Genomic DNA, 10,764 nt, shown 5'->3' with positions numbered 1-10,764 from the left:
CCAGCATCATTTTTGTTTGTTTTATTGCTTTCAGTGGTTCGTTTTTTCTTTATTTATGTGAGAAAAAGTATATAAAATAGAGAAAACAATAAGTGCATATAAAGAGACGTGTTTTGTTATGGAAACAAAAACATTGTTTTGTTGTGAAATTTCTCTCGCTAAACAAAAGAAAATTTCAGCGACTATTCAGAAAGCAGGGAAGAATACCAACCCTTACGTAGCACATTGTATCCGTGACAACTGTACAGGTTGTTGTTGTTGTAAACACATTTGCACGTGGAGGTGGCGATCCTCGTAATGCTCCTGTATATGAGCAAGTTCCGGTCCAAAGTACCGATCGTCGCGGGAACAGGATGGCCATTATTTAAAAGTGACAATATTTGTACAAGAGACGGTGCCGCCCGGCCTCTCACTCAGACAACTTTATCGGCTTCCATGAAATTGTGCAGGATAAGTGATCATAAGCGGCGGAGTCGAAAATTGTTAGATAGTTTCGAGTTCTTCGAAACTTTCGATCGCAACTTAAGCGTATGCATAATCAAATTGGAATTGAAATTTTAATAAAATAAATGTACTCACCACCTGTTGTACATTAAATACATCTGACCACAAACTTAGCGTTTGGCAGCACATGTGTGGGTGAGAGAATTTGAAAAAAAGTGTACGCAATCAAGTTTGTACAGTTTTAATTGCACGTGAATGATAGGCCATGAAACTGATATTTCGATCGCATATACAGATATCGATTATGTTATTTTGACTAGAAAATCGATTTTGAGCAATGTAAATAAATCGATTTCCCACGTGTTGACAGCTGAAACATAAACAACACAATTACTAGTAATTTCACAAACTTTCGACTTGCCAGTGGTCCAAGGGTATAAAGAAAGAAGTCATAAAATGCGCGAAAATACACCACCACGCCCAGCAGACATCGATGATGATGTTGAGGAAATATATTTAGACAATGATGCTCCACCAGAAGACGACGATGACCTCGAAATGGAGGAGATAACTTTGGAAGAGTTGGAATCACGTTTGGAAGGCGGCGACTATGACTCCGATGATGAAGCTCGTAAATCGCCTGTTCAGGATGATGCTATTTATACATTCCAACAACACTCTGCGCCGGTTTTTGCTTGCGCCTTCCATCCCCAAAATTATTTGTGCGCCACGGGTGGTGAAGATGACAAAGTGTTTGTATGGAATCGCAACAATGGCGAAGTGGTACACGAAATCTCTGAACATAAGGACACCGTCATTGAAGTTCAGTTCAACCATGATGGAACTTATTTGGCTAGTGGTGATATGGCCGGCGAAATTTTCTTGCACAAAATTCAAGAAAATAGCGGCAGTGACGAGAAAGAGGGAGGGTTCGTTTTGCGTAAAGTCTGGGAGTATTCAATGGGTGACATGTCCTGGATGCGCTGGCACAAAGCGACCAACGTATTAATGGCAGGCAGTGAAGATGGAGAAATTTATGTATTTCGTTTGCCAGCCGGGGATTGTAAAATTTTTCCCGGGACAGGTGTGCGTTGCGGATCGGGCGAATTGACTGGCGACGGCAAGAAATTGTTGGCGTCTTATAACAATGGCACAATTAAATTATGGGACATTAAAACCGCCACTGTGGTAATGGAAATTGATGAAAATCATCCCATGTTTCTTCAAGAGGGTTCTACTACTGTCAGCTGCGATAAAGAGTTGCCTATTTATGTGACGGGTGGTGAGAGCGGTAAGTTATAAGTAGCATTTTCTTAGAGGTTTTTTTTTATGATAAATAATTCCTTTTGTTTAGGTAAAATTGTATTTAGTACCCCGAATGGTCCAGTTGGAACGGTTGAAGCAAATGGTGCTGTTGAATGCTTGGCATTCTCTCCATCTCCGGACTTTCGAATGGCCGCTAGTGGGACTTTAGGAGGTCAAGTGGCCATTTGGGACTATTCCAAGCTTAGTATGCGCACCCAATGTGAACATCCTGAAGATGGCGTTACCAAGTACGATTCAATCATTTTTTCTATATAAAATCTCGAATTTGATTTTTACTTTGCAGAATTCAATGGATAAGTGAATTTACCATCTTGGTCGCTACCCTGGAAGGAAACTTAGTTGCATACGATGCTCGAACTGGTCAAAAGAAATTCGCATTATCTGGTCATATGGCTGAAATATATTCGTTCGCTTACGACCCAAGAGAGTCATTGTTACTTACAGTTTCGGAGGATAATTCAGCCAAAATTTTCAAAGTACCCCAACTTGGGGAATAGACCTATATTTTCAGTACAGATATTTTATTTAAGCTATTACTGTCTTAAATGTATGTCCATAGTGGCATGGAGCGGATTAATATCCGCACCCTATTTTCAACCTAACCTAGGTATTTTATTTCTATACCTTATATGAACAGGCGGAACAATGTAAATAGCCGGAGTCCAAGATAGTTAATAATTTAATATAATCAATAGCCAATATACTGTGGAACAGTGGTATTAATTCTTAAAGGCTTTATGTATGTTTTCACATATAGACTATTATTTTTATACTACTAGAACCATTGCAACAATAGAAAAATAAAAAATGTAGAATAAAGAAATGGACTGATCCATGTTGCGTACTCATATTGAATACCAAACTATCATTTAAAGCTTAAGCTGTTAGCGTCGACATTTTATGAGTCGATTATGGATGGTAGTCCCGTTTTTGTAACGGTTTGTTGTGCCTACATTTTTAAATCGTTTGTTAAGATCTACAAAATGTCCAGATCCAGAAAACGCGAATTAAATGCCCGTTTGAACCGCTGAGTGGAGAGAAAATATTCATTAAATTTGCTCCGCAACAATAGCTCCTCGTGATAGGTATTATTTACTTCAACAGATTTTGGAGCAAATGCAGTTTACGAGCTCCTCACCGATTTTAACAATTTTTTTCAGGTGATTGCGCTTTATGCCCCGAATTAAATAAAATAAAAATTTGGTCCGGGAAGGAACCGGTTCTTGAGATATAGGCCTTTAAAATTTTTAATGTACTTTCCAATATCTCCTTTAATATTGGACCGATTTTAACGAAATAAAGCGCATCTTGGCCTTTTTAATAACCTTTCGAAAGAAGTAAATAATATTAAAATTTCTTTAACCCTTTTCTAAATTAAGATGTGAGGTAAAAGCCAAGATCCCAGCATTCATTTAAGACGTAAAACCTAAAATTTATTCCTCCAAAAAACCAAAGATACAGTTCATAAACTTTATAGGACCGAATGACACAAATGTTCAAATGCCATAAAAAATCTTGGCCATAAAATTATATAGACAAATTGAATTAAAAAATTCAAGTTTTCCATGAATTCAAAGTATTTTAGATAAAAAATGTCGTTTCAAAATTGAAGGAATTTGGGGGAAAATTTGGGCTTAAGATTGTTGTTCGAAATTGAAGAAAATTTTACAGCCTTCGGCCGGGGTTAATATTTTCTCCTCTTTCATAGGTCCAACAGTAAATATTGAAAATAATATAGACAAATAGGACCAAAATAACTCAAAATTTTCATGAATTCAATGTTATTTAAGATAAAAAGTCTCATTTTTATTCTATATTAGAAAAAATTTGGCGGCTATCTGCTGGACTTAAGGTTATCCCTCTCTCAAAAAACCAGCAGTAAAAAATTTTTTTCAGATAATGCAACTTGAAGCCGCGCAGTGGCCAGTTTAAACAAATATGTCGTGGACCCCGGAGGGTCCGACCTGTCGGAGAAGGTTGACGCTATGTACTGGCGGGCGCTGGCTGTTGGCTTTAAAGCACCGGTTGTGGCTCAGTCTGGAGTGCGGTTCTTGCCAGCACACCATATCCAGAGACAGCTGACAAAAAAATCAAATTTAAACCAGCTCTGGATGGAACAGAAAAACAAGGTCACACATACATACATTAAAGCAGTCATACTGAAATTGTCCTCGCTCACACATACCGCTTTGATTTGCTCCGAAGGGTTCTGAGATGCCTACAGTTCCCTGGACGGCCCACCCCAACCATGGTATCCATTGTCCAATACCTTTGGATACCGCAGAATCGTCCCACTTGTCCCACAGCATGGTGCACTACCCCTTTCTTATCTTAATAACTACTCCTCCATTGTGGAATGTGAACTAGGCGAAGGTGAATTTCATTTCAACGGTATAAAAATGGTGAGTGTTTATTAGGATAATATATTCATAGCTTCATTTCAATGGTAAGTGAAAGAAGCAATAAAAACAAAACAACTGATGGCATAACAATAATAATTAAAAGTTCCAATAATACAAATCTTAATCCATTACAAAAACTTCTAAGAAAATAATATTAACAAATTTCCTCTTCCTTCTTTGCAGGTCCAACCGGTCTTCCTGGAGTATTGGTCTTCGGCAGCTGGTATTTTTACTCGCGTCAGGGCTGGAGCGGCTGATCGATGCCAACACCTTCCCTCTTGTCTGTCCATCCGTCTAGTTCTGGCAAGTAAAAGTTTTATGTGTATTTTTCTTCGTCCAAAGTCCGCAAAGCGAACACCATATGCAGTAGGTGCTCCTTTTTGCTCAAAAGTCTAGAACTTCTACTCCCCTGGCCATAGGTTGAGTTCACCCTAACAGATGAGGACTACGCCTATTTATTCTCGCGCCGTTTAAACAAACTAAAGGTAAATATATGATGTTTACCTGTCTAGCTGCTTTATTAATAAATTTTCTTTTCTTCCTTTTATTCGTAGGAAAGCAAACTGTTCACAAGTCCTGTCCGTCCGTAGGAGTCTTCGTATGTGTCCCGTAAATGCATTTAAGAAGGGAGGGGTACCTGGCGCACTTACGGCTGACCAGTGCCTATCATGTCACCCAGTAGTCGGATGTTCCCACTATGGGCAGCAGCTTAAATTTTTGGCATTTGGTTTTTGTGTTATTTTAAGTGTTGGTTATATTCACAGGCTTAAGTTTATCTTTGTGTCTTTGCCACCAAATCTAATTGCTTTTTAACTATTGAGTTTTTTTCAGGGCCTTTGTTTCTTTTCAGGCTTTTTATTAACAATTTCGCTCTTTATGTTTTTTTTATTATTTTTCCTTTTTGTCCATTTCTTTTCAGGTATTTAATTATTTGATTAATATTTTTCTTTCTTTTCAGGTATTTTCATTTCTTTTCATGTCTTTGAATTAATCACATAACTTTTCTTTATTTAAAGTTTTCTTTCTTTTCTCAGACTTTTCAAACCTTTATCTTATTAACTTCATCTTATTAACAAAAAGTTCAATAAAACGTTTTAAAGATTTTGCTTTTTCTTTTTTCTTGTTACTGCTAAATTGCTGCTTCTACCTTCTTTTTCCTCCAGAGTCTCAAATCAAAAAGGACGCTTCATTTTGAGGGCTAGCCAGCTTGGCTTTGGTTGACCTCCACCATGAAGTGGGTCTTCAAGCACCAACAAAACATATGGGGAAGCCAGGTATTAACCTGTCAGCTGGTTATCTCTTTCTCCCTGATGGGGGCCAAACATAGCCAGCAGGTGTCGCTGGAGTCATATTAGTCATTTAAATGTGGCGCCGGGTATGCACATTAGGCTGCACACTACAAACCCAACCGTCCTGCCGATATCCTTATCAAAGGATGAAAGGGAAAAAGTGCTATTTCTCTAAGTGTAGTGTAATCAACATCTAAATTTCGACCCCTGTAATCAACGTGGAACTTCAAAACCTGCCTTTCAACCCCAACCTATGAAAAAATTCGCCTGCAGCACGTCTGTCTGAAAGATATATCATCCATACGTCGGTTTGTAAAAGATCAGTATTCGGTGGTAAACACCTTGTAAACTTATTAAAATCCCGTTTTCCAGGATTTAATCTCTTATGTGATTAAATAACATAATTGTAGGGTAAAACTCATCTATTATCAAGTTTCCTGCAACTCAAATAAAAGCCTATTGTTATGTGTAAGCGCCCCATCATTGTGACAGATCCGCCGCCTGCCGCTTAGCTACAATCGCCCGGACGCATTCACAGCAATTAGGTGCGGCGAACGTATGAGTGTCGGCTTTTACGTCACGCCGTTCATTTTATTGAATGGGCGCATTGTGAAAAAAACATGACATAATTACTAGGTACTGTAAACAGCTGAGTAAAATTTTTTCTCTCGAGTGCACTATCTGTCAACAAGTTTTGGTTGTGCGTGAGTATTATAGCTAAGAACCATAGCACACACAAACAACGAAAAATTGCGCGAACTAGTAACATAAACAAAATCAGGCTTGCCCTAATCACTGATTTTAACAGATAGTGCACTCAATATTTTGTTGTTGGGCAACTGCCACAACCTGTAAATGAATATATCTTGAAAAAAAAACCCTAACAATACGAACCGGCAGCAGCAACCGATTGTCGTAGAAATATTGAAAGGAAAAAAGGTAAGTATATAAAAAAACACAAGTGAAAGCGTGAAATTAGACAAATATAAGCAAAAAATACACTTTCAAAACTGAGAAAAAAGAATAAGTAAAATATGCCCTCATCAAAAGACAGAAAAATAAGTGTGTATTATGAATCGGTAACCAATGTCGGCAAATAAAATCTAATAAAAAATTCCCTAATTAGGGAGAAACATAAATAGCTAGTTGATAGGCAAGTGAGAGAGAATATATAGTTATGTCAAACTTTAAAAAAATGTAATGCCAAAGTGTATGTGTCCTAAACAAAAAAACGTGAAACTATTAACAAAAGATCAGCACAAAGCCGAGAAATGTTGTGTGCGTGTGTGGATATATAAATCAATCCCAAATTGTCATCGTGACCCAAAAGACCGCGTGTTAAAAAAAGAGAATAAATAAACTGTTCATTGTGGAAAATGTGTGAGTGCCAGAGCTAATAAGTGTCTGTGTTTGTGTAGCGGAGTAGTCGTATGATCTTACGGTACCTCTGCCGTTGGTGTAACCACTCAAATCATGAATGAAGGTGGGGGTACTACAGAAACGACTCGGTGCTTTCATAAAAGCCAGTATTGTGAAAAAACAGAAAATGACATGTTGGCGAATGTGATAAACAAAATGATCAAAACGAACCCAAATATTGTGGAATCACAAAAAGGAAATTGGTTGTGAACGCTTTCAATGGGCTAAGGATTCAAGCATAAAAGAAACTGAAAAATATTTGCGAAATTACAAAAACATCATAGACAAAAAGTTGATAATTCTAAAAAAAGGTTGAAAACAAATCTCTATTGTTCAAACGTAAAAATAGAAAAATAATTTGAAAATTTTGTTTTGCAAAAGCAAATTGAATTAGAAATTTCCATAAAAGCACAAAATTATACTAAAATTAGATGAAAAAAGACACGGAATACCAGATATTAAATAAAAGAAAGTGTCCCAAATTAGAGCAAACAAGTAAAAAGGCGTTAAGTTCGGCCGGGCCGAACTTTGGATACCCACCACCTCGGGAATATACGTAAATCATCAAAATCAAAATCCGGTGAAAATTGTATACCTAGTTATATCAAAATATGCTCCGATTTGGACCAAATACTTATTAGTACAAGTCATTGTTCAATTGTGTATAACAAAATATTGGTCTTTTAAGTAGCTTTATCTAAAAATAAACCGATCTGAGCTACACACGACACGGATTTCGAAAAACCTAACATAAGTAACTGTGTCAAATTTCAGTGAAATCGGATTATAAATGCACCTTTTATGGGGCCTAAACTTTAAATCGAGATATCGGTCTATATGGCAGCTATATCCAAATCTGAACCGATTTGGCTCAAGTTTCAGAAAAATGTCGAAGGGCCTAACTTAACTCACTGTCCCAAATTTCGTCGAAATCGGACAATAAATGCGCCTTTTATGGACCCAAAACCTTATATCGAGAGATCGGTCTATATGGCAGCTATATTCAAATCTGGACTGATCTGGGCCATATTGCAGAAGGAAGTCGAAGGGCTTAACCTAACTCACTGTTCTGAATTTCGGCGACATCGGACTATAAATGCACCTTTTATGGGCCCAAAACCTTAAATAGAGAGATCGGTCTATATGACACCTATATCCAAATCTTAACCGATCTGTGGCATATTGCAGGATTCTGTCGAGGGGCTTAACTTAACTCACTGTCGCAAATTTCGGCGAGATCGGACAATAAATGAGCATTTCATGGGCCCAAAATCTTAAATCGAGAGATCAGTCTATATGGCAGCTATATACAAATCTGGACCGATCTGGGCCAAATTAAAGAAATATGTCAAAGGGCCTAACACAACTCACTGTCACAAATTTCAGCAAAATCGGATAATAAATGTGGCTTTTATGGGCCGAAGACCCTAATTCGGAGGATCGGTCTATATGGCAGCTGTTTGTTTCAGCTCAATATCAATATGTTTCAGCTCAATATCTCTATATTTAAAGACTATAGCGTGATTTCAACAGACAGACGGACGGACATGTCTAGATCGTCTTAGATTTTTACGCTGATCAAGAATATATATACTTTATAGGGTCGGAAATGGATATTTCGATGTGTTGCAAACGGAATGACAAAATGAATATACCCCCATCCTTCGGTGGTGGGTATAAAAATAAACCGATCCGTAATGGGCTCACTAACCCCAGCACACATTAGAGTGAACCGAAACAAATGCTTTAAAAATTGTACATAACAAAAATTTGAAAATAAAAGAAAAAGCCGATTATGACAACACAACTTAATCCAAAACTTGACGTAATTATTTTTGTCAAAAGTTTCTATATAAAAATTCAAAGGCCAACAATTCGAATGTCATATAGAATTGAAATTAATAAAACAAAATCAATAAAGAACAACAACCTAATACTCTTCTCTTCTTTCTTTCCAGAACCCGCTTACTCCACTCGAAACTAGACATGCCCACCTCGCTCGAGAACAAGAACTGTGCCAGCTGCGATTCAATGCCAGGATGTACCCAGGCGAAAAAACTCCGAAGTGCCTAGTAGCTGATGCACCCAGTGCAATTGCTGCGATCTCTCTCGGCCACTTTTCCACGGCAACCCGCGCTCCAAGTCACATGCCACGTTGCGAGGTCGTCAGCAGGCTCTGCCGTGGTCGGTAAAAATGTTCACACTCGACGTCCTCGAGTTAGCACCACACCACTTCACGCATTCCGTGATCGCCCGGATCTCCGCCTTCGGGACCGTATTATGGTTAGGCAGTCTAAAACAGATCTCAGTCCCTGGGTTTTCAATGTAAACCCCCAAGCCCACTCTGTCCTTTAGCTTTGATCGATCTGTGTAACATGATCTTCCAGATGGCAATACTAGGGTTCCGTCAATCCAAAACTGCCGATGGCAGCAGTGCCTCGCACTCGACTTTAAGGTTCTTCTTAGTTATCTGATCGGAAACCTCTCGCCTTCCTTTCAGGTTTCCTATCGTCGCCTCGATCATACCGCGACAGTATGAGCTGCTCCCATCCTCAATCCATTCTCCCATCGCCTTAAGTCTCACAGCCGTAGTGGCTGCCTCACACTTAATCTGTATGCCAACGGGTCGGATAGCTAGAATAGTCTCCAGTGCCCTAGTGGGCGTGGTCCTCGTCGCTCCGCCTATGCCAAGACATGTTCTCTGAACCTGACATAGCAGACGGGTTCAAATCCCTCCTCAGTCAGCATCCGTAATAGGTCATTAATGGTGGTCACCCATAGGAGTGGCGATAAAATGTCCCCCTGTGCGGTGCCCTGTGCCACTTTCTCCCTTATATTTATGCCATTGGACACACAATTTATCCATCTGTTCCTTAGCATATGGTTTATCCAGTTTCTAAGGACCGGGTCCACCTGGTGCTGGTCTAAGTATTGGATCAGTGTGTCGCTCCGCACATTATTAAAAGCCCGTTTTGGCACCGAAGGATTCTTCCATTTTATGCACAACCTCGTGCAGGGCAGTCTCCACCGACCTTCCCTTGACATAGGCATGCTGTTTGTATTTGAGCATTTCGCTGGATGTCATACTCTTTATCATGGTGTCCACAATACGTTCCATGGTTTTGAGTAGAAAGGACGTAAGGCTTATGGGTCTGTAGGCCTTTGGTGTCGCATAACTTGTCTTGCCGGGCTTAGGTATAAACACCACCCTTGCCTCCTGTCAGGCTTTCGGAGTATATGCATAAATTCCGTTATTATAAACCTTCGATCAACGTCATTATTCCAAGATTCCAGTGTCTCCGTGAGTCCCGTCGTATCCTGTGGAAAATGGGTTTCCATCAAAAGTCTCAACATGTCCTCCGTTGTCTCTGGTCTCACTCCCATATCGTCTACTAAAGTTTCAGTTTGGACATGGGTTTTTGAGGGAAACTTTTTATCTTGGCGGCGTCATTAACGCTATCGACCTGTTCGCAGAAAAGCTTCCAGGAGGCACGTTTTGCCGCTCTGGTTATCTTATTGTATTTCTTGAGCCGTGTATAATACACATCCCAATAAACTTTCGCTTTTTTACGATGTGCTCTGTTAAAAAGTCTGCGAACCTCTTTCCCATTATTGCAAATCTCCCCGGTCATCCAGAGCTGATTTCCTTTCTCGAAGAGGACAACTATCTTCGAAGGATCCCACCAGTGCAGTCGTTATCCCGCTGACATTTTCGTCAATCCCTTCTATGCTTGGACAATCTAAACAATCTTGCCCAAGTCTTCTTCTGAGTAGCCTTCCGAATTTTGTCCAGTTGGTCTTCAACTTATTCCGGAAGTTTATCGGGTTCGGCGCTGGCCGTGCTATTCTAAACCTAATGTAGCGATGGACAAAGAAAGAGTGTT

General features: G+C 39.3%; 1 protein-coding gene across 1 annotated transcript; it reads left to right on the top strand.

The window, feature by feature from the left end:
* The first annotated feature begins 829 nt into the window (after positions 1–829).
* LOC106089213 (angio-associated migratory cell protein) lies at positions 830–2,620 on the top strand. Its single transcript, XM_013255010.2, has 3 exons — positions 830–1,735; positions 1,799–1,997; positions 2,054–2,620. The coding sequence occupies exons 1-3, from the start codon at positions 901–903 to the stop codon at positions 2,265–2,267; spliced, it is 1,248 nt and encodes a 415-aa protein (XP_013110464.2). The 5' UTR covers positions 830–900; the 3' UTR covers positions 2,268–2,620.
* Positions 2,621–10,764: the final 8,144 nt, after the last annotated feature.

The sequence above is a fragment of the Stomoxys calcitrans genome, chromosome 1, assembly GCF_963082655.1.
Source record: "Stomoxys calcitrans chromosome 1, idStoCalc2.1, whole genome shotgun sequence".
Lineage (NCBI taxonomy): Eukaryota > Metazoa > Arthropoda > Insecta > Diptera > Muscidae > Stomoxys > Stomoxys calcitrans.
Note: the sequence above shows the minus strand (reverse complement) of the source record. Positions and strands in the feature narration are given on the sequence as shown.